The sequence below is a fragment of the Solanum lycopersicum genome, chromosome 7 (assembly GCF_036512215.1).
Source record: "Solanum lycopersicum chromosome 7, SLM_r2.1".
In the NCBI taxonomy this organism is placed as follows: Eukaryota; Viridiplantae; Streptophyta; class Magnoliopsida; order Solanales; family Solanaceae; genus Solanum; species Solanum lycopersicum.
The window spans coordinates 64,581,516-64,606,377 of record NC_090806.1 but is presented as its reverse complement, the minus strand read 5'-3'; the positions used below and the strand labels follow the sequence as shown (position 1 = coordinate 64,606,377).

The following is a 24,862-nucleotide window of genomic DNA, read 5'->3' as shown; positions in this document are numbered from 1 at the left end:
TAAAATTAAGGATAACTTACGAAATTGACTTCAACTTAGGGAGGAGACTTCAACTTCAGGAGGGATTACTGAAATTTTGGACAAAAATTTGAAATTCAAATCTGATATTGGAGTATTAAATGTAGGAGAAGACGTTAGAATGAAGAAAGGAGAGAGAAAATTAATTGTGAATAGGAGAGAGAAAATTAGATTGTGTATAATTATATACAAAATTAGAAAATAAGGTTTTTACACAATTGGTTACATAATAGGTTGTGGGCCCCCATTAATTATAGCAAAATAAAATAAACTATAAATATATAATGTAAATAAATTAAACTATACCCCTAATATATAATTAGTTATGAATGTTTGCCATTTCATATAATTTTCCCATTTCAAGGGATTACTCATAAAAGAGTAAAAAAACAATCTCAATTTATTAGCCAAAACTTTAAATATAATTTTAAAATTTCTTAATAAAACATAATTAAACGCGCATTTATTTAATCGTGTTATCAATTTAGACTCAGGAGCTTGAAGTTCTTAAAATTTTTGGCATAATTCCCCGATTCTAACAATTTGAAAGTAAGCAAATTTTAGGTATTTTTGTTTAGCTTGACCATCTCAAATTTTAATATTTGTATATCTAAAGTTTGAACTATCAAATCTAACTTAAAGCTTATCGTCCAAGTATATGATTTACAAACCATAGAAACTAATTGCCTTCAACACTTTACAGATGGTGCTAAAATGAACAAACTTATAGATTTTCAGCAAACGTTCCAAAAAAAAAATACTCACAATCTCATCCATCTAGTAGGCAAATGCATTCATGTAAAGCTTAACCATAGTCTTCAAACATGTTTTTCTTCATAAGGTAAAATCCAAAAAAAATAAAATTGATCACTATTTGAAAGCAGTAAGCAGCAACATAATTTTAACAAATGAATATGTTAAAATGTATACCGTGCCCCTTCATATGGTATGCAAATGCAACTTCATGATTTAAATATTCATACCAGACGTAATTACTTCTAAGAGAAGAAACCACACGGAAAATCTATGCAGTTAACCCGTAAGATGATGACAGAAAAAGAGTAGGCAGCAACATAATTTTAACACAAGTAACCACCACTATATCTCGAAAACGACATGAAATGATGAAGCTTCCAATTCTTCCCTCTGATCAAAAAAAGTATACTATCTTATAGGCCAGCTAACAACTGTTAAGAATAGGTAATAATTTTCTAAGCAGATCAAACTGGCATGGTTAACATCAGCAGCAGATCAAGACAGCCACACTTTTCATTCGACTTCTCGGACAATTCTTTTTGTTCGCAGTTGCTTATTTTTAATGCTTCCAGGGGCACTGTGAGCTTTCCTCCTCTCCTCTTTCCGCCTCGCAGATTCTGTCATCTCACGTATTTGTCTACTTGCCTTGTAGATTGGTTTTGGCAAGTGTCTATGTCTGTAAAATCACAATAAAGGAGAATTGAAGATTAAACTCCTTTGGGCTCACTGGGAATCTTTTGAGATATTCAACAGGAATGCAAAGTAACAAATATATGCACACAGAATTGACTATGGTAAAGGTTCAGTGTAACAAGCTTTTTGCAATGGATAGACATGGCATGATCTTACAGGCCAGTTAACAAGATGACCAATTATGATTTGGTACCAATGACCTAAGGCCCTAAGACAAGAATCTTAGACATAGATGTAATGTTACCTGTCAATGCGCCTGACTTCTTTAAGATGCTTGTAACGATTCTTGACAGCCTCCATATATTCATGTCTTTTCCGCTCTCTTGGCAAAACCTGCAAGAACATAATTTTCAGATTCAGATGGGTGTGAAGGAAAACAGACACAGAATTACAGAACAATCAAGGAAGCTAACATGAAATAGCTTTCTTTCCCATTTTCTTCCCAAACAACAGTACAACATTCGCCCTCCGGAAAAAGTTAGGAACAGATTATTTTGTTCACTATGGAAGGCTATAGTATTGTGATGCACATAAAGAAGCTTCAAAGTTAAGAAGGTGGAGACAAATGTTAGTTGTTCTAAATATCGTCATAAGCCAAACTTTCAAAAAAAAAATTGGGATGATCAGAAAAAATACCTAAAGAACTCAATATAACAGCAACACAAATATCAAAGTCATTCTTGCAAGAAAAGTTCTAAGAAAATCATACTATTTTTTTCTTTTGCACAACAGTTCCTGCACAATCAAATGTTAATCATTCCATATGTTATATCTTTCTCCCCGTTCCTTTCCAAACATTATATTTATCTGACAGGGCCACAGGGGTTTACCCCTCTCTCTCTGTCACTTCTTTTCCTTTTTTAATACTCATCACACTCTTTAACTTGTGTAACAAATTTAATGAAAAACAAGAAAGCTTTTTCATGTTTGGAATCTCGTGCACAAGAGTTCTACTGAAGAAATGTAAATCTTTCCTTTATTTCCAGTACTAAAACCAGAAATCTCACCATGCTAAGCATCCCAAGAAACTAAAATGGATGGGGTATAAAAAACTTACAACCTCTTGACCGTCATCTTTTTATAATCTTAACGACGTGTTGAAACCAAATCCACAATTAAAGAGGAACAAGGGATCGATACATTAAGAAAAAATCAGAAAGATTCAAACCCGTAATGCATCTAAAAACAGAAAGGGAACATGTATACAAGTTCCCACTAAATAGATATAAACCAAAAGAATCAAGTAGTGAAGGTACATACAACTCCCATTTGCTCAGATGCTTTTGCTTTCCATAGACGTAGGTTGGTATCATCACTTCCTGAGATAATATAACTTGCATCGCAACTGAACTTGACACAGAATACCCTGAGTTGATGACAGATGTCAGGAAAACACATTCACTTGATAGTGCAAGTACTATAAGCAGTCAAGACGGTAAATTATTGTTGGGGATAACTAAAATAAACAGAAAAGATGCTTCTTCATCAAGATATGGAGTGAAACCTCTGCATCCTCTTAGTGTGATAAATTTCCCTGCTGTGACCACCATTATATTTGAAAATTCTCACCTAAAAAGGATGGTAATTCAGTCAAAGTGCTGAGACACTAGGTGAATAAATAAACATGACAGGAACTTACAGATCTATCATAAGATCCAGTAGCGAATTCTCGACCGGTTGGTGAATAATCTATATCCATCCTGCAAATAAACCCCTAATATTAGCAACAAACTCTGCTTGTCAAATACAACACATGAACTGCAGTAAATGAAAGAGTTGATGCCTTACACTGAAGAGGTATGATCTATATGCACACATTTGGCTTCATTTAACTTTCTAACATCATAACTGTAGCATCTGCCATCATCATTAGCCTATACCAACGAGACATGTGAGTAATAGCAAAGAAAGCACCTAACATATAAATTCATGCTGGAAAGTGAAAACAACCATTAACGATTAAAAATCAACACCATGTGACACTCTAGCATAGCAACATTTTACACTGAGGGCAGAGAGTCCATGATAGAGCTACACTACTCTACTTGAGCTTCACAAGCTTCTAGCAACAATGTTAGGGTGGTGTTAGAAGCATAACTAGGTAACTCTCACTAAGAAAAGACCTTCCAAGGAACCAGTCACCTTTTGGTCCTATCCAAGTTTGCAAGTTTCCATCCATATTTAAGATGATTAAATTCTACATTCAAATTATTACAATCAAAAGGCTACTATCATCCACCTTACTCCATGTTAAAATTAAAACCATCATCAAAATTTGGATATATACATTTCAAGTTAAGATTTATGCTTCAAGTTCTCACCAAATTCACTAGAGAAGTAGAAGGACTCTCTAATTTCTTTTAGTTACCTTAACCAAAATTTCTGAATATTATAAAGGTATAGGTTGTATTTTGGATAAAGAAAAATCAGGACTAAATTTTTCACAAAAGGAACCTAATCCACCCACCCACCCACCCATGAATCAGATCTCATAGTACCTTAACCAAAAACAGAAAAAAAAATCAAAATCACATTTAAGTGGATGTGACCTGCCACCTATAATCTACATTGAAGTTACAGGTAACAACATAATATCATAAAAAAACCATTTCTTTGTAGCAGGAGTTAGGAAGGGTGATAAAGGAACTGAAAACAAAAATATCATGACTACAATTATGAGAGAACAACACAAGATACAGGAAAGAAGAACAAAGTAATCATGTCGCACTCACGGCAGTAAAATTCATTGGCTCCATCGGATTCCATGCTATAGAATTAGTTTTTGTCTGCAAAAAGAGAAATTAACTCAGAAATGACTTTTTTGAAAGAATACAAAGCAGCTAAATATCAAAAGTTGTTATCAAAGATATTAAGGCTTCCCTCTTCCCATCCCTAATATAGGAGATTTTTTATCTTTTCTCTATAAAAAATGATGTCAGTACAACTGTCCTAAAATGAGAAAAACAAAGAAAATGGCAAGGTCACCAGCACTTGCAGTGATAAGGGACGAGGTAAGTGTAAACTTGTTAGTTTGCTTATTGATTTGTAACATGGGCTTATTCAAAGCCTAAAAGAAATGGAAGGCCACAAAACTCATATATTATAAAAATATGTAGCTTATGGGCCAGCATTTAACCAAAACAAGACCATGCAACCATTAGCAGTAATTTTCAGAGACAATCATGCCGCTTACCGACATAATAACCTTTCTAGCTGGTGTAGAAAGCCGTAAATCATAGATGCTTATGCTTCGATCACTGCAAGAAAGATCAAATACCACATATCAGTAGCTGCAGGGGAAAACCGGATTACACTTTGAAATTTGCAAGCATCAATTCTAATGTAGTAACTGAGCCGCTACCGAATTACAATAACATGCATGGCATCTGCTATTCTAAAAGACCATTCACGAGTACTATCAAAAGAGCAAAAGGGACGAGCTAATCAAGTGTTTGAAGCAAAACCATCTAACACAAAATTATTATTGAAAACAACTTTACAGGTGCAATATTTTATTGATTTTTCCATAAAAATTGGGAAAATTTCGTGAATTTTTACTAATTATTATTTTTAAGTTTGATTTGACACTAAAAGAAGCCGCAACTGCTCCGTAAATGTTTGTCCAAGACATTAACAACCCAGATGCACATAATAGTGATTTTTCAAAAGGCTAAGAGATTTAATTTGACAAAGGTTATACACAAAATGAGGGTATATTTAAACATGTATACTACATGATTGGAAAATGCAGATACCCACGCAAGTATCGGAAGAAGAAAAAAGGATCACAGAAACCAGCTAAGCTTTAATCTTCTTAAAGAAAGGGAGCATCACATATGAAAATATGAACTTGGATTAATTTTTTTGATAAGGAACAACAATGAATTGATTACCTCGAGTAAAAAGTAATTTGCACTAACTTAAAACAAAAGAGTCAGTTATGCATCGGGACAGGAAACTTATAAGAAGGCCTTGAATCCTTCTCCAAAAAAAAGAAAGAAAAAAGAAGGCTCTAGAGTCTTAAGGAATGAAAACCTTGCTGATGTAGCCAAAAGATTAGGTTCCCCTGGATTAAACCGAACAGATGTAACTGTGTCTTTTCCCCATTCAAAACTATTAACCGGCTGAGACCTGGTTCACAAGATGATTAAAATGTGTTAAAAACTGCACATACCTGGCAGCAAAAAAGGTACAAGAAATGGGTGACAAAACCTGTTATGGTTCCAAATGTCAACTTGAGCACCAGCTGTGGCAAAGAGATCACCATCCCATTGGTGGTCAACACCCCTGAGAAACGGACAACATCAATTGCAGTTTTAAGTTATTCTAGAGAAAAACAAATAAAGATATCATAATATCCTTAAGTTGATCATCTTGCAAGTACAATGATGCCAAATAACATACCAGAATGCATTCTTCCAAACATGAACAGCCAATGGCTGAGAATAAAAGAACTCAGTTTGTTAGACAATCTGGCACCAAGTTCATGCATGGAAAAGAACAGAAAGCTTGAAATGCATTTACCTGGGACGAGTTATCAGATCCATCATCAGACTCCATTAGAGTAGCAACAGGAACTTTCCAGAGCCTAACACTATAGCAAAGTAGCCAAAAGCACAATGGATCAGATATAGTACAGGAATGTTTTTCAATATTAATTGTGTATCCATGCATGCAATAGTTCCCTTGAAGCCTTACGTGCAATCAGTTCCACATGATACAAGAATTCGGCCATCCGTGGACACTGTCAAACCACGTACTGCACCCTGGTGACCAGGAAACTGACGTACTGTCCGCCTATGGTTTTGCACAAAAAAATGGGCCCACATTCATTATAAGGTACATGACTGAGATAAAAAATAAATAATAAAAGAACACTCACAAGTGTTCAACAACTAATGGGAATTGGAAAAACATAGCCTTTTAAAAATGACTAACATGCTTCTATATGCTTGTTACAGATAAAAAAACTGCATATAAGTTCAAGTTAAGAATTCAAATAGGCCACTTACATACCCCTCACTCCTCAGAGATAAAGAAAATGCAAACGGAGATGCCCCCCCCCCCCCACACACACACATCAGATCGATCTAATGCCAAAAGAGAGTTTTCACATTTCAAACCCTTATACAACTAAAATGAAACATCTAAAAGAAGTCCAAAAACATGCCAAAATTGGAGATAAAGATATCACATACAGCTTGTGTCATATACAAGCAGTAACACTGAAATAAAAATCCCTAGTGCACTGTGAATTAGTAGAAGTACCCCAAAATAATTAACCTCAGGTCTCAAGATCCGAATTTCAAGTAAACCACATCCATACTTAATGGTAATGTAATAAAACATATTTTTGAGTTCCAAATGCTTTTTAACTGAAAATGATGCGATTGATCTAAGAGATTCTTACACTAGAAAACTGCTTATAAGGTTATACAAGATCACACTTATTATAATAAAATGCCAAGCCAAGTAATAACTAAAACAATTGTGTTGCACATCTACCTGGTAGCCAAATCCCATAGGCGAACATCTGCAAGAACACAAAAGATTTTCTGAAGTTCAGAGTAATTAACAAATATAATTTTAACATTCTCAGCCAGCAAAACCTCGATGCATTACTTGTCAAGGTTAAAATTTTAATTATTATTTTTTGAGACAGAGAAACTTGTGATATCTTTTATACTTTTAAAGTTTAATATTTATCAAAATGTAACAGGATTTTGAAGCTAGGTAAAAAACTTATAAACAAAATAGACTTAGAAAAAAACGTACCACCGTCCATGGAGCCAGAAAATATTCCTTTCAAGTGATTAGGATTCTTTGCCATGCAAGAGACAGCATCAATGTGCCCATCCATTGCTCCAACGAATGGCCTTGCAAATATCTTTATAAAACAAAAACAAAAAACTTAAATTTGACACACTCTAAACAAAATAAAACAATATAAATTATATAAGGAAACAGAAATAACCTTCTCCAGTTTTACTGCATTCAGAGCACGAACATATTCCACTGCCTTCTCTTGATGTCGAAGGCTGGGATCGAAGTTCCGAAAAACTCTCTAATCAAGCATAAATCATTATGCGAGTTAATATTATCAAAACAACAAGGACATGTGTGATACATAGTATGAAAGCACATTTCCCCAACACAAGTAAGGGTGGCCAAACCTGAAGGTCCTGACTGCGTTCACGAGTAAAATCATCCGTAGACCGAGATATAACTTTCAACCTCATAGTGATATCTTCAACTTCAGCGTAAGCAGAATTGATTAACTAATATACCTACCATAAACACAATAATCAACCTCAATTTAAATAAAATGACATGATTACGCGCAGTTAGATTAAAATTGAATAAATTATAAAACTGAAACAGATTATTTTGATAATTCAAACGAATTTGGTAAATTCCTTGAACAAAAAAAATGAAGCAACGACGCCGCAATTCTCGATAAAATGGCTAAATAAATAGCATATAGCGCCGGAGCTTACCGGTAATGACGGAGGAAGGTGTAATAAATTATCCGGCGGGAGAGTGGTGGTTCTTCGGCAGACTTATCCGAAGAAGAACCCCGGCAAGGGAAATTTGAAGCTAGGTGTAACTTCGGCAAGCCTTTGAGGGTTTAGGGTTCAGATGTCTTTTCTATGAGTCAATTTTTTCCTTTAAATATTACTCTATATAATTAATCTAATATCGAAAAGAATTACAAATTCCTGAAATGTATTATTCCTAAACTAGATATATTGTGACTTGTTATTTGAGTTACTCTTAATTTTTTTATTTTTATCTATAATTTAAAAAAGAAATTATGAAGTAGTATTCATTTGTAAAAAGATTATGTGGATCAATAATATTTTAACTTAGGAATTTGGCAAATAATTTGTCTATAACCTTTTAAAACATTTTTTTTCTTTTTTGGTAATTTATTAATCCTAATATTCTAGCTAGCATATTTAAAACTATAAAACCAAATCATATTGCATATTCATAAATATTTAATTTAAATTGACAAAATTTCAAAAAAGAATCTTTATTTTCTTAAAGTTCATGTCCAATCAAATTGGAAGGAAAGAAATACTTTTCTTTTCCAAAACTGAGATATTTGATCAAACTTTTAGAAAAAACAAAAGTTATATCTTAAAAAAATCACCTAAAAATGCTTACTAAAAATTTGATCAAACACTAATTGTTATTCGAAAAATGCTCTTCAAAATTGATTACCCTCAATGCTTCTTACCATCTTTATTTTTGTTTTGAAAAAACGCTTTCAAGATTAGTTGTTCAAACGATCTAAAATGATCATACAATTTCATACATTAAAAGGAAACATAATGCAAGATGTGATCCCATATTAGAACTAAAATGTTTACTAATCTCTGCTTTATAACTGTGCATTACTAATCAATTCATATATTACAAGACTAGAATAACTAATCATATGCAGAAACTAAGATCATGATAAAAAATATCGTCATTTTCATCTTTTACATTACTCAGTTCTCACAAAGCATAAAGCAGTATCATTACACTATGCCTGAAATAAAACAAATTCCGTGAACGTGAACAGAAATCTGTAACAACGATTTCGGTTTCAACTTCTGAAATAAATAACTATCTGGAGTTTTATACAGAGTACATCAATGGGGCAAAAGTAAAGAACACATCATGAAAGACAGTGCCGGTGAAAAACAAAGTTGAAAAACTCAGACACTTCTAAGCGAAGATGGCCCAGATAGCATGTTAGTAAATGGATCTCATCGCAAAGCAACTTCAGCATATTAGACAGTGTTATCAATAACTCCAGCCATTCTTCCTTGAACAAATATCGTAAACCATCTAAAAAACTTCTTCCGACTCGTCCATTCATATACCTTTTGGAGGTCACTATTGATCATCTCTGTAATCAGGATTCTCCTTCAAGATGACAAAGCCTTCAAGAATGGGCGAGAGAGGAATGTACCTGAGCATCGACAACAAATGTGAGCAAGACAAGCTACACGAACGACATTGTTAAAAAAACAAAGGTAACTTCTTTTTTAAAAAATGTCTTCAGAATAAATATCAAAGCGCAAAGCATAAGTATACTTCTCAGTTGCGAGCTCAGCTCGATCGCCGGCAGCAAGTAGAACAGGGGTAGAATGGGTCTGGAAACCAGTAATGGTCTTGGGTCGACCTGCCTGACCTACAACATCAACAGCTTGGCCAACACGGACAGGAACCGACAAGGGTTTCAAATTTTCATCCACAGTAAGCAGCATTCTTGGCTGTGAAGTAAGAGAAAAAGGACATAAATTTAGGAGCTGATAGCAGAAAAGCCAGAAATGGACCCAAAAAAAGGGAAGAAAGAGATGCTTTGTTCAACGGACAGCAAACCTGCATAGCTAAGGTTAGGAAATAAAGAATGTAGTGATATTTCCCCAAGATAATGGCCTTCATATCAAGACATGCATGCAGCAGAGTAACCAGTCCAGCCAATGCAGTCCTGAAAAGGTTCAAAGGTGGTCTGGTCAACTATGGAACTCTGTATAGGATCAAAGAGAGCTACTAACTCATTAAGCTCTGAATAGCAGTATTTTATATTTTAGTTAATCAGACTCTAAAGAATAAATCTACTGCACAGACTGCAACAGAATTGGGATATAACAAACTAGAGTAACAGTTCAAAGTTTAATGCACCGATGTTCACTGTTACACAGCAAAAGAGAACTTGTCTCCATTGAACTATGTGCAAGTTGTAGAAGAGAGGGCTTACGGAGATAACAGAAAGTGTTCAGAATGATATGGTGAGAGAGTTAACAATCCCTTTCCCAAGTGAACAAGACCCTGGGCGATCCGCACCTGCAGAAACGATCCTACGATTAGATCGACCGTGAACTTAATATTACAGAGTTCCCATAAGGGAACTAGGAAAATTAGTTCTTACACAGAACAGAAGGTTGGCTTCTTTGTAGTAGTAACTGGACAGATTACGCAGCATGCCAGCTATTCTGGCATTGTTTGTCCCTGCACCTATCAATCCCAAAGAAATGATAGCAGCCTACATAAACCATTTAGATAAGCAGTTCAGATTTGAGAATTCTTTTTAATAGTGTAACACAAACATCTACTTTCTCCCGTTCTTCAAACATACCATAGCTACTTCGGAATCTGAATCATGACTGAGCCTGCTCAGAGTGTCCATCACATTGACCTGTACGAACCACCAAGGAGCAAAAGTTATGCCTGCACATGACCCCCCCTAAAAAAAGAGAAAAAAGCCTGGGCATCTACTGCTTATGAGTGGAAGACTTAACAAGAATACTTTTAAGTAACTCAACTCTAAAGAAGCAACAGAAAAAGGACAAATGTAGGAGAGGTCAATGGTAAAAGTTATTTTTCTCTATACTTTTGGGTTTGAAATGCACAGAAGGGCAAGAGCCAAAGGAACTGCTCTTCTGATATTTTGCTCTCCATACTGCAAAAGATGTTCTAGTGAACGTATGGCCATTTCGAGTCCAAGTTCTTCAGCCATTGCCACCATCGCAATACCCAGGACGGCCGGTCCCTGGAAGGTTTCACCCTTCTCAAAATGTTGGGCACATTGACCAAGAAAATGTTGGACCTGAAACATTGTAACTTTCAGTTATTGTGTTGCCCTCATGAAACCACTTAAAAGCACAAGTCTTGTACTACCTTGAGCACATTGCCTGTTCCGGCATAGGCACAAGAAAGCAGGGTCATATCGCAATGCTTTCTAATCTTTTCATTGAAGGTCTTCGAGACCTCGGCTGTAGCCTCAACGCTTTCCTGTAGAAAATAGAAGATGTATCCAAAATCATTATGGCAAGAAAAGAGATCCGCAAAATCTCAACATTGATCCGCAGGCTATTGGGATTCTAAGAACTGGAAGTTAATTATATTTATCCTCCCAAAGTTAATGACAGCGACAGCACACAAAAATTTGGTTTACCTGTTTTCCAAGATACAGGAGACCAAGACCAAGAGGCAACAGACGGGCAAAGGGCTCTCCCAATTCTGACTCACTTCGTTCCATCAATGCAAATATGATTGCCTGAGCAATCTCTTCGTTGCATGAACCCACATATACCAATCCCAATGATATAGCAGTAAAGGCAAGCACATCAAGGGACGCCTTGCTATCTCCAAGTATTGGTGTCAATTTACTACGGATCTGAAAATCAGTGAAGTCAATTAAATAGTTGTAATCTCTAGAAGCTTCTGTTGCAACGAAAATAAAGTTTTTACATGGTAAACCTATTGCTAACTAAAAAGAGATAAGTAAGTTTCATGTCCACACAAATTAAAAGACAACTAGGAACTCTACCTGCTCATTCTGAGAACCAGCATAAGCAAGACCAAGGCCCATTATAGCACCGATTCTAATTGAAGGGTCCTCTTTGTCTATATATTCAGCTAGAAGTGCCAATGCCTGCTCAAAATATTTATATTAAGATCCAGGGCTATCAAGTTTTGTAGAAGAAATAGAGTAGAACACAACATCAAGGAACTCACAGGGTCACATTCGTTCTTGATACCACAGTTCACAATCCCAACTCCCAATAGTGCACCAGCAATGACGTGGGTATCAGTACTATGAAAATACTTGTCAATTTGTGCAAGACCAGAATCAACATCCCAAAGCAGGATCATACCCTAAATGTTTAGGCAGGAACAATTGTTAACCTCATGATAGCTAATGAAAACGAATAGTGACACCCGGCTAAAAACAACGCACCAGACTAGCTGCAGCGCTAGCTTTTCCATGTTCTTTATTTTTGAAAAGCCAGCTTGTTGAGGCACCACCACTTGACGCCTCTGAGGGTACAGTCATCAACTTATCCTAGAGCCGAAATATAAAGTGAATAAGAATATTCAGACCTATATATATATATATAGATATATATATAGAGAGAGAGAGAGTAACCTAAACAAACAGAACGCATTATATACCTGACCAAAGCCAGCATTGACAAAGGCATTTACAAATGTAGAGGCCAAATTTTGTCTTGCAGAATCTACACTTGCCCCTGCACTAGCCCGGCCATCAAGCAAATGTGGCTGATAAATTAAACCAAAGGGAATTAGCACAATTTTTGGTTACTTCTGTTTGAACATAGTTATGATATGTAATAAACATAATTTGCCAAACAAGCTCTTCTTCACCAAGGATATGAAGAAATAAAACAAGATACTATTCTTTAGATGAAGAAAATAAAACAAGATAGAGAATTTATTTAGCTCATCGTTATTATTCTTTTCGTTCTTCTTGTAGCAACTCAAGGAGAAAAAGGAGTATTGAGGAGGGGGGGGGGGGGGTCACCACCCAGGGACTGTTAGATTCATATATTTAAATTAAGGAATATAGAGAACCTACGCAACAGTAGATGTAAATCAAACGTGACGAGGGAACGATAAATTTATAAATGCAAACCTTGTATATGTCATCAGGGGTTTTTGCTTCCATAACCTCAATATCACGAGCAAGTGTAAGATAGCCTTCACTTAATTTAGTGTTGTTAATTATCTCCTGTAATCCTTCTCTTTCTTCATCTTCTGCACACATCTCTTCATCAAGCTCAAATGTCTGACCCTGCATATCCAGACATTAATCAACAATCTGATATGAACCATCGAAGATAAAACTGATCTATGTCACAAGCTATAAATCCGGCACTAGTAACTCTCTGGGGCAGGGAATGCGGGGTCAGGAGAGAATTATTTGGAAGTGAAGGGAAGAGAGGACACTGAGAAGAAAGAGAATCCATAAAAGGAAATCCACACAGAGACATTGTGAGCCAGAAAATGACAGAATAGAATAATGGAGAACTTACATGGCGAGCAAGAATGTAACAGAACTGCTTCTTCCGCAGAAGATCATCACACGATGTAAAAACTTGCTTTACATACTGCGAACAATGATATAAACCAAACCAAAACAAAATCAAATTATACCCTAATTTCAAATATAAAATCTACAGATCAATTAAGACTCTTAAACTTTCAAGAGAACAGATCCGCTATACTTGAGCAAACATCCCTACGCTCCAACAAACGATGTTTTTTTTAAGAAAGAGTGTGGGGAGAATGGTAGTAATAAAAAATACAGACCTGTGTGTTATCCAGGTATAGTGCAGTCACAAGTGCACTCGGATACTCCTCAAATTTCATATAGATGGTATATGCAATATCAAGAACCAACATGTCGTCAGGTCCAGGAAGGTATCTGTTAGACAAAAAAAATCATGAGTTCTAATGCAGAAGTCATGGAGAATCCAATGTAGACATTAGATAATATGTACGACCAGAGGTAATCACCAGCAGAAAACAAACAAAAGAAATGATGGAATAACAAAAAGCAAGTGTGTGTGTGGGGGGGGGGGGGGGGGGGGTGTGATAAGTAAAGTAGTATCTTTTTATATCTTAAAAAGAAGTCACGGGGTTTTTACTCCTTGGCTTCCACCAGAGAGGAATTGACACATCCAAAGCAAGCTGAAAATCGGAAAGAAGGGCTTCCTAAGAACCTTGTTGCTCAAGTAAGGCTCTACGAACCAGAACAAACCAGTTATTCAGACTTAACTTCTACGAAGTTATCCACTCCCAAAGATAGGCTTGCAAGGGGTAATGAATAAGGATCTAAGTACCAACACGCCTTCGCTTATTTCTTGTAGGAAGATCCAACCGACTATTATTACCTTGCTTCGGACTCTACCTATATCTTTCCCAATTCTGAATTTAATCTGTCCTTGATAAAAACTCTCAAGGCATCACGTGAACCAACTATCTTTAGCAAAAAAAAAGTTCAGGAAGTGGTAGGCCCTCGTCTTAAAAGTAAGCATAAATAGTACAGTATAACAAAAGAACTTCTAGGCGATGAATCAAGTTGTCTGGTCTTCATCAAGTAGAGAAGGCAAGAGAGTCGCGCATTACCTAACTAATCACGAAGCTTGATACAATGGATACACAGGCTATCAAAGAAAGGTCTCTTTCTAAGCAATCCATCAATTTTAGTTAATAAATTTGAATCTACAATCCAACTAGATATAGCCACAAATAAAACTATGTATTTAAATGTTCATAGCACTAGAGTGATTTGGTAATCCTGGGCAGCTTTCCTTTGCCCTGGCTTTCTTACCGTAATGCAATAGATCAACTCCAATTTTTACAATAGTTCCACTATCAAATGAAAACAACTTGTAGGTTGGTGGTAAACTGCAGATAATAGAGGACACATGAGAATAGCACATAAGGGTGTAGCCTAGCAGTCAATGAAGTAGGTTCAAAACCATGACAACGTTTGTGACTACCTGGCACCTGCACTAGTGGGGGAGGTATCAGATACCCAGTGGAATTAATCGAGGTGCGTGAAAGTTAGAGAGTGCACCATGGTTATCATAACAAAAATTGAGGATGATGAAACTAAGAGCATCAAAACTACATAAAACTCCAGCATATCTTAATTTGCCAAGAGAAAATTCGCAAGATTCAAATTCCTGACAAAGAACTTCCAAAATTGCGTCTTGAGCAAACTCACTTAGCTGAACTGGTGAGATAGGAGCATGTCCTTTTGTAATTTGTATTATCAACGTGCTCAACTAAGAGATCAAGATCTTCAACCTGAAATTATTTCAATGAGACACCTCATCAGCACCACTCATGGAAACAGTGCGTAGGTTATGTAAAGACACGGAGAGAGAAAACTACCTCCATTAAAAGATCAACAGCCTCGGGCTCAGCATTATGCTGCATTGCAGAACAAGATATCAGTCAACATTTGGATCTTTGAAAACAAAAGGAGATGAAAGTGATATGTTTCCGCATCATAACGGAAAAAGGTAAGTGAACTTTTATACTTCTATCCTGCAACTCAACTAAAATTAAATCTGAAGAATGATACCTTCATGTGAAAAGCAACAATTTGTTGCACAAGCTCCATTAGATCATCAATTGAGGCTTCTTCACTCTGACATTGTTAATGCATTGTAAGATAGAAACAGAATGCTGATTGAAAACCTAATTTTAGAAGTTATTGCATAATTCATATGTAAAAAGGCATGCATAACATTCACAAGATAAAGGTCGAAAAAGGCTTGAAGCATTTTGCTGCTACTTATTCAAAATGAAAAAGAACAGGTAAATGTTATAGCCTTTTAAAAAGAACAGGTAACTGTTACAGCCTTCAAGCAGCAAATTTGTACATATAAACCTAGTAGTTCCATCAGGCTTGTGCTAAGCCCAGGGTCAAACTCAAATATAATAAAAAATGATTATAATAATTAATTTTACTTCATAGCATATCATTTGGTGTCACATTAAACATGTATTTGGTGATAAGTATTCATAAATATCAAAGTTTTTAACACATAATTGGATAAGTACCAATTGAAAAACTATTTATAAGAAAGTAAACTTGGGTAGAGAATTTGAAAATATCAAAGAGACACAGGATGTTTGGTAATCTATAAAACAACATGATTTAAAGTATCTAGATGATTACAAGTGGACAAAGATCATTAATAAAAAACATCGCAAGTTCTATGAATTTCTGAGGAGAGAATTTCTTAGTTAGAAATAAAATAAGTTTCTTCTGATATTCATCAAGTTTTAATTTCATGGGAGCAAGAGTTTCAGCAGAACCTTTTTTTCCTTCTAAAATCATCCCACAGGACAAAATTTCAATAAATTCAAGTTAGTACTATAATATTTCTAACCTTAAAGTCTATAACTTGTTTGGAATATTGTTAGTTTAAATATGATGTTTGATTTGGTTGTTACTAAAATCATATTGTACCATAACATTGAATTCACCATTACATAACATAAAAAGTCTCATTTTATGTAACAACCGATTTGGTGCAACATATTCCCATTTTGCCCCACTTTTTTTCTTAAGATCATTCTCACATGGGCCTTTGTTATTGGTGTGACTTTATGAATCTCTTCTCACCACTTATTATATTAATTATTACCTTTTAGTTAATACTCTCTCTTACATTAATAGTCCCTTCCCTCAAAAAAATATCTAAAAACAATTGTTAGTACCAAATTAAAATGCACAAATTATTTTCAATTATACCCTAATAGTTCTCTTAAAAATTGTTTTAATTCTCAAAAAGCATCTAATGAATATGGTATTTAGTAATACATTGTATATATATTGTTTTTATTTAGAAGTGAAAAAAAAAAAACTAAAAAAATAATTATAATGGGATGGATGTGGTATTCAAGGAGTTTATAAAAAAGTAAAAAAAGATGTAAAATGGATCAAATGAAATCCTTTTAATATACTTTAATTATTATTTATTAATATTCTTATAAGATTATTATTAAGTTAATTTTTATAAAGCCTCTAAATTAAGGTCAAAACTATTGCAATATAAACTTCAAGTTATTGAATTTTTTTGTTGTATTGGATTTTTCTATAAGATCAAAAAAAATCAGAAACTCCTGCTGCAAAAAATTACGAATGAAATCAGAACTTAATAAATATCAAATTATATTTATTTCTGTGGATAATTAATAAGTTGCTTGCTCACAAATTCATAAAAATGTCAATACTCTTCGATTTATGATTTTCATTGAATTGTACTCGTTTACGTATTTAAATCATGTTATTTTATAAAATATCTAACCACTTGTGTTCTTTTTTTTTCCTAATTCTCCAGCCAAACTTTTTCCTCATAAATAGTAATTTTTAATTAAAATATCCAATTAAATGATTAAGAACTTAAATAATTATGAAGACTTATCAACTGTCCAGCGTGCCATTAGATTATATATTTATTATAAAGTAAAAAATATGATATAAACTATACTTCTTTAATTAAATTTATTACTTTTATACCTTGAGTTTGGGCCCAGGCCCGGGCCTCATGGAATTACTCTAGTGGTAATATGCAGAGCATCAATGACTTGTATAAAAATGATAGAAGGTACATATGTACATAGCAGTAAAAGTTAGCCTGAATTACTGATGCATAAAGTAACCAAAACTCTAAACAAAGCATGAACGGCACAAATGGTATAAAAACACATAGTAATATTCTTCTGAAACCTTACACAACTTAAGAGATAAAAGAAAACAAACCTGTCGTTTTACATACTCTTGAGAAATTTCTCCAGCTAAGTTCCTGTAGAAATAATCGGACCAATGCTTGAGGTACAAGATGGACTGAGCAAGAATTAAGAAATGAAACACATGAATTCACACACAAAGTAATGTGTATGCTGTTTAGAGCTAGTATCTTGTATTGAAATGGAACACAATCAGAAAGTCATTTCATGCATTACAATGGAAATTAGCATTAACATCACACTACAATATTGATAAATATATCTGGATGACAATAACGGTGATTTGAGGTCAGTTAGCGTCCAACATGACTGATCCATCGAACAGCATACTAAATCCCATAGACACAGGTGCAAGTTAATTCTGCCAGGCCGTCACTAAAGCTGAAGTAGATGGGCTCTCACTGGATGTTGTAGCTGAGATTCAAGCTTGGAATCTCCATGTCTTTACTCCTACAGCTCAACCCCGACAAGTGGGAGAAGGACGTAGATACACTTCACTACTGCTATGTATTCCTTTCCCCTAAAAATGAACCATCACTCATGCAAATATAAAGTTTATTTCTTTATCCTAGATCAACTTAACACACAGCTGCGCTAGGTACTATGTTTCACAAAACAGCACATGCCAGAGATGCTATGCACATACTCATTTGCACCATTGACGTCCGTCAAGACTGGCAAATAATATAAATACAAATACAAGCTCTTGAAAGAGCTAACTTCCCAGAGAAGATGCAGATTTTCTGAAGTCATATCTTGGTAAGCTATTCCAAAATAAGTTTCAAATAATAAATATGTTCTTACTAAAGGAATAGCCATATAAATGGGATGAACAGAGAGGATAAGACAAATGTACTAGCTATCAAACTTACCTAACGTATTCATGTCCCCAGGAACCAATTTCACCTTGAGAGCCCACCAGTCTATACTTCAAGCTCTCCTGTAAGAACCAATAGAATTGATAATAGCCATAAAATAGATGAAGAAGTTGTAAATGTTCAAAAAAGCACGAGTGATAGCATATCACACATGCACAGTTATTAAAATGCACCAAAAACAAGACATACCCTTTCTCCTTCAGCAGACATTGTCAGAGCCAAAACAGAAAGTATATCTGCCATAAGTTTCTGCATGCAGTTGAAATTGCGTAAGTGAAATTTATTCAACTTCGACAGCAGTTAAGTGCAACGCCAATTCCATACCTTCAAATCTGAGTCTGGCATCTTTTCATAAAATCCCTTCAGTGTTCCATAGTGGGGACGCAAGAACTTCAATGGTTTTGGAACTGATGTCATCGAGCTTGTTGATGTACGTATTTCCTGTCTATAACAAAGGAAAGATGAATAAGCATAAGAGCCAAAAAGAAAATGTCTCCTTGCTTATGTAAATGACAGAACCTAAAAACTTTAAGGATTGAAGATTAAAGTCGGCGTATGATTTCTCATACAAAGTGAAGATAGGAGCTTATAGACAAAGTCTAGAAAAAAAGAAGTACAGTTTTTATTCTTCCACCGATATTTGGAGGATGCAATATTATAACGTACATGCTTCATATGCATGTAGTGCTTGCTAATTCTCCAAAAGGCTGTCTTTTACACATGCTTACATTCATTTTCCATCAGTTGTCATGTCTAACTTACCATGTCTAACTGATGGATTTAGCACCTGTCAAAGGGGGTCGCACTACTTTCTGAAAGAGTTCCCAAAGAACATGTCAGCTAACAATAAAACTGCAACTATTACATTCATATTCAAGAACGTCTTCTACTAAAGGTGTACTACGCAACATCCACAGAAAAGAGAAAAAGGGGAATGTGGAACCATCATCAAGCTGCTATTTACCTACAATGGAATAAGGCACCTTAAAGCACTAAAGATAACTTCTACCAGGCAGTTCCCCTCCTTGTGCGTAACCCGAATTTCCCTCGAAACAACAGTGTGCAAAGGAACTAGAATATCAAAGCCCCAAAGCATATTTAATCTCCCAAGTGGAGCTCAACAAAAGCAAGAACCTTTACACTATCTATAGCAGTAACCATTGTCCAATTTCAACTCACCTCAACAACTACCCCTTAATCCCAAACTAGGTCAACTTTGCTTGGTGAATCCTCAACATCCACATACCCTAAAAAACACGAAAAGAAAGGGTGAAAGAGAAATACCTCATACTCTCAAGTGCAACCTTTTGTAGTCCTGGATCAGCATCTTGAGCCCTCTCCACATACAGTTCCAGTTGCTGCTTCAACGCCAAATCCTCCTCCGACTAATCCCAGCAAAATCAAAAATCATACAACGAAAACACAATCTAATCAATCAAATTTTAAATTTTGATTCCGTGATAACTCTCTCAGCACAATATCCCTCAAAAATTAGTAACAAAAACTAAAAATTCCTAAACTTAAACATTAAATAATCGATTTTCATTCAAGTTCACTTACGAGATCTTCATCCTTCTTATCATCCTTCTTCTTTGGGTCCTTAGAAGGAACCTTAATTGTTGCCTCTTCTTTTGTAGACTTGCTGCCGCTAGCATCTGTACTGTTTGGATCCGGTGTCTTCGACATTGTCAGCTAAAACCCTAGCAGAGAAAACAGGAGTAGTAAGTACAAATTTATTGAAATTGATTGTGCAATAGCTTGATTTCATCAATTCAAATTCAAATACATAGTGAACATACGGTAAATTGAACTGATGTTGAACACTGACGAGAGAAAGAACAAAGGTTTTCGTCTTCACCAAGCTAAAGTTATACTTGTTTGGGTTTTGTTGTAGCACTTTTTTTTATATGCATATATTTGCAGAGACAAATGGGGCAAGAAGATTTGTGGGCTTGGCCAATTTTAAGGCCCATTTATGGTTATAGACTCTTTAAGCCCAAATTTGTACTACTTGTTTTGTATGGGCTTGCTACTGGATCTGGTAAGTAAAGAATGGGCTTTTCACTTTAACAGCCCATTTTAGATTAAGTGGGCCGTTGATATTAGTTTGAGCAGAGTTTTGTTTTTGTTTTTTTTGTATTTTTGTTTGAGTAATTCGGAGTGAAAATATTTTTGTTATTTTTCAAATTCTAGAAAATTCTGAAATTCAACTTCAAGTTGAACTGCAGAATTTATAGCCAAAATTCCCAATCTTAAAATTAGTCGATTATATTGCATAGATTAGTATTTTTTGTTTTTAAATCCATATTTAATAGTATACACATAGTAGCCAACTGATCTAAAACGTTATTCCTGTGCAGGCGAAGCGAGGATTAAGATTTAGAGATTTTAAATTTCGTTGATCAATTTTAATAGGAATTTACAAATTAATATACATATAAATTTAATTAATTTTCTTATGTAAATATAGGATCTATCGAAAAATTAAAGTTCCACACCTCTGTGCAAAATTGTTTTCTTTCTTTCTTTTTTTCCTTCTTGAGGGAGTGGTAAAGGAGGGAGATGTGTAATGAATTGAAAAAACTCACATCTAGAGCAAAAGTAAGATGCTCATGTAATCTTTTCTCTGTTTTTCTTTTTCCTTTCTCAGACTTTTTTCTTTTAATACAATTTTTGAAATCTTTATGTAAAATTTGAAATTCAAACTTGAAAAAGAATAGGTTATGGCTCCAAACCTCATGTAATTCGCGTACATTTTTTTTAATTAGACAAGTTTATAGGAGTCGATATCTTGGATTACTAAATAAATCTGCTCAAATAAAATAAAGCCATCATCTCCATTGACTTGCCTAATGTGGTTTATATTTCCGGTGGGTTACAGGCGATTACGGTGTCCTTGTAACCAAAAAAAAAAAAAGAAAACAAAGAACTGAAGGTACAAAAATATTACTACTTCAGTACAAGTTTATAACCAGGCAGGCATGAAGCTTCAATAATGTCATTATAAAAAGTTAAAAAAAATTGAAAAGTGTTGAACAACACAAAGTTCCCTTGGTCTGATTTGTAGAACTATTAAAAAAAAAAAAGTGTTTGCAGACACAAGTAGAACTAATACACAAACACTCACTCAAAATAACTTAAAAATTCAATGTAAAATCTATTTGAATATCCTCCCCTGCTTTTGTCCTTGTGTTCTGAACCAATTGATAAATGTTTTATCTTCAAGGAAGTTCATACTGATCCTCAGTGCCTGGATAGTCCTGTTGTCTTTTGAACTCTTCCATGGTCATTTTCTCACCATTTTTACCATAAAAGTAGTTGCCATTGTCCGAAAATCGTGTCTCACTGAATCCTTGAGTTTCCACCATATTTGCATTGTTATTGTAGCTGTTAGCATGATCATTGTTGTTGTTGGGATTGTCATTCTTGATGTCATAGTAGTACTTGCCATTGTTCAAGAATCTTGTGTCGCTTAATCCTTGCCTCTCTGACATATTCTCAGAGTATCTGTTGTTGTTGTTGTTGTTGTTGTAACTATTGGAGTACCCGTTGTTGTTGTAATTCTCAGAGAAAACATTGTTGTTGTTGTTAGTTTTGTAATTCCCCGAGAAGTCATTGTTGTTGTAATTTTCAGAGAAACCATTGTTGTTGTTGTTGTAATTCTCGGAGAAATCATTGTTGCTGTTGTAATTCTTGGAGTAGCTATTGTCGTCGTTGTTGTTGTTGTTATTATTCTCAGAGTAGAGTTTGTTGTTGTTGTTGTATTTCTCGGAGAAATCATTGTTGTTGTTGTTGTAATTCTCGGAGAAAACATTGTTGTTGTTGTTGTATTTCTCGGAGAAATCATTGTTATTGTTGTAATTCTTGGAGAAAACATTGTTGTTGTTGTTGTAATTCTCGGAGAAATCATTGTTGTTGTGGTTGTATTTTTCGGAGAAATCATTGTTGTTATGGTTGAGGTTGTTGTAATTCTCCGAAAAACCATCATTGTTGTTGTTGTGATTCTCCGAGAAAGCATCATTGTTGTTGTTGTGATTCTCTGAGAAAGCATCGTCGTTGTTGTTGTAAGTCTCGGAGAAATCATTGTTGTTGTAATTTTGGGAATACCCATTGTTGTTATTGTAATTCTCCGAGTGACCATCATTGTTGTTGTAATTCTTCGAGTGGCTATCGTAGTTGTAATTATCAGAGTATCCATTGTTATTGTTGTTGTTGTTATTGTTATTGTAGGACTCGTCCGTGTTGAAACGGGCACCTTGTAATTCCTTTTCTACATCATCAAAATTTGTGAGAGTAGTAGAAGGAACTTCCTGAGCATGAGGACCATAAAGTCCATAAGGAGTGTCACTCAAAAGTGGTGCTGGTGCTTCAATATCACCTTCCTCCGGTGCCCCCGCCGGTGTTGGCAAACCAGGATCTTGATCACCCTCTATCGGTGATGGTGTTGGACTTAAAAACGACAAAGGAGGAAATCCAAAATCATTAAAGTCCGGTGTTGGTGCTGGTGCTGGTGTTGGACTTAACGATGAAAAAGGAGGGAAACTAATTTCATTAGAAATCGGAGTAGGAGCAGGTGAAGGAGATGTAGGAATTATCATAAACTTGCTATTTCTAGCTTCAATTTGCACAGACGGAGTTGAAATCACCAAGAACAGAATGCACACCACTTGCTTGATAAAATGCCCCATAGTGAAACAAATAGAATATTGAGGTGTACTGGTTAATTTCTTGGTTCTTATGAAGAGTTTATATAAAGTTATTAAAAATGCAATACTTTGGTTTAATTCTAGCTTTTTCCGTGATGATGTGCGTAGATTGAGGAATTGTGGGGGAAATTTTAGTGTGATTTGTGGGGTAGGTAAAATTATGGCTTTTGGTGCATGCTGCATGTGCTATTCCATTAAGAATGTCTAAACAACAAGGCACCTTAATTATAGGCAGAAAATATAAAATCATGATTTGGTCCATAGTCAAAAGATAGTGTGTTTATTTGTCTTGTGGCTTTATATTATATTTATTAGTCCCACTGTCGTCCTTCTCATATTAGTTAATCACTTTTTACTTTATATTTTTTAAGAAAATTGTAAATATACTAAATTCCTTAAAAAAGTTATTTGAAAATTTTACATGAATATTTTTTTTAAAAAAAAATAATATTTTTTTGATTCAGTAAAATGAATAATTAATATGAAGCAACTATTCTTAGTTATTGACTATTATAGGACGGATAGAGTATTTATTTTTTTTTTTCTTGCTTGCTTTCTAGATACTTAAAGTGAGATTAATGTTCTCAAAATGTAGGGTAATATGAAATAAAGAAAAAGGAAGGGGTAGGGGTCCATTTATAACTAATTTAGCAGTTGAGTTTGGTGGATCACTTTAGTCAAAAACCTCACTTTTTTTCTTCTTTTTTTTTTTTGCAATTTTGAGTTTCAGATTTGTTGAAATTCTCAATTTTCAGAATGTCTTCTTTTTGTATCACTAAAAAAATATATTAAAACAATTAGCTATCGATAAAATTTATCGCTAATGATTTATTTAATGATATAAATAATCAATAAATTTGGTAGTTCTTTGATTTCGATATACATAAAGATTTACTTTTTTCTAAACACGGTCAATTTTGAATCACAATCCTCTCTTTGATATTAAAACTTATGAGAAATTTCTATATAATAGCAAATTAATAACCTAAAATAAATAGGGTAGATAGGGTTTGATTTAATTGTGCTCCATAGCAATCGTTTGCGAAAAATAGTCAGACGCCTCTCTCCCAAATATCTCACTCGCCACTCTCCAATCTCTCGCTCGCTTCCTCATTTTTATACAAACACAGAGAAAATTGTATAAATACATATGTTTTTGTTCCCCTCTCTCCCCTCTTCCAGATCTTGCTCACCACTCTCCCAAATCTCGCTCGCCACCCTCGCCTTTCTGACTTATACAAACATAAGCGAAATGTATAAATTGTGTTTCTGTTTGTTTAAAGCGTGAGAAAATTGTATATACACATGCAAGTACATATATTTTCGTCCTATACACTTATAATTATACAATAAAAATACTCCCCTGCCCAGTTTCTTTTCTCTTTCTCTCTTTCTCGTTTTATACAGTTCTCAAATGGTATGTAATTTCTCTCTTTCTCGCTTTATACAATTCGATTCAATTGTATATTCCTTGTCAAGTCTCTTTTGTCTTTCTCTCTTTCTCATTTTATACAAATTCAAATTGTATATAATCGTTCTGTACACTTATAATAATACAACTCGTTTTATATACTTCGTTTTTATACAATTCTCTGCCCAAGTGTCTTTCTCTTTTACACTTTATACACTTCGTTTCATACAATTTGCTTCAACTATATATGTATAACGAATTATACAGTTTCTATGTTTGCTATGGAACGCAATTATGCAAACTTTGCTATAGCGTACAAATAT

General features: G+C 34.6%; 3 protein-coding genes across 3 annotated transcripts; all 3 read right to left on the bottom strand.

Annotated features, from left to right (window-relative positions):
* Positions 1-917: 917 nt before the first annotated feature.
* Positions 918-8,180, bottom strand: LOC101251902 (uncharacterized). The gene is made up of 18 exons (XM_004243329.5): positions 7,965-8,180; positions 7,641-7,754; positions 7,442-7,531; positions 7,243-7,354; positions 6,973-7,000; positions 6,166-6,264; positions 5,992-6,061; positions 5,872-5,906; positions 5,680-5,754; positions 5,503-5,598; positions 4,661-4,724; positions 4,200-4,253; positions 3,256-3,341; positions 3,107-3,167; positions 2,972-3,036; positions 2,728-2,833; positions 1,712-1,800; positions 918-1,450 (listed from the first exon to the last, which is right to left on the bottom strand). Exons 2-18 carry the CDS (start codon positions 7,704-7,706, stop codon positions 1,288-1,290), a joined length of 1,359 nt encoding a protein of 452 aa, XP_004243377.1. The 5' UTR covers positions 7,707-7,754; positions 7,965-8,180; the 3' UTR covers positions 918-1,287.
* A 746-nt stretch (positions 8,181-8,926) lies between these two features.
* Positions 8,927-20,358, bottom strand: LOC101252199 (26S proteasome non-ATPase regulatory subunit 2 homolog A). Its single transcript, XM_004243330.5, has 26 exons — positions 20,222-20,358; positions 19,983-20,122; positions 19,707-19,807; positions 18,747-18,867; positions 18,612-18,671; positions 18,417-18,484; positions 17,558-17,600; positions 15,368-15,433; positions 15,175-15,213; positions 15,005-15,087; positions 13,582-13,696; positions 13,305-13,379; positions 12,905-13,063; positions 12,424-12,531; positions 12,209-12,313; positions 11,986-12,126; positions 11,798-11,902; positions 11,423-11,644; positions 11,146-11,259; positions 10,859-11,074; positions 10,604-10,663; positions 10,397-10,510; positions 10,226-10,311; positions 9,847-9,955; positions 9,559-9,737; positions 8,927-9,433 (listed from the first exon to the last, which is right to left on the bottom strand). The coding sequence occupies exons 2-26, from the start codon at positions 20,106-20,108 to the stop codon at positions 9,358-9,360; spliced, it is 2,691 nt and encodes an 896-aa protein (XP_004243378.1). The 5' UTR covers positions 20,109-20,122; positions 20,222-20,358; the 3' UTR covers positions 8,927-9,357.
* Positions 20,359-21,386: 1,028 nt separating this feature from the next.
* On the bottom strand, positions 21,387-23,942 carry LOC101252504 (uncharacterized). Its single transcript, XM_004243331.5, has one exon. The coding sequence runs from the start codon at positions 23,309-23,311 to the stop codon at positions 21,644-21,646; it is 1,668 nt and encodes a 555-aa protein (XP_004243379.2). The 5' UTR covers positions 23,312-23,942; the 3' UTR covers positions 21,387-21,643.
* Positions 23,943-24,862: the final 920 nt, after the last annotated feature.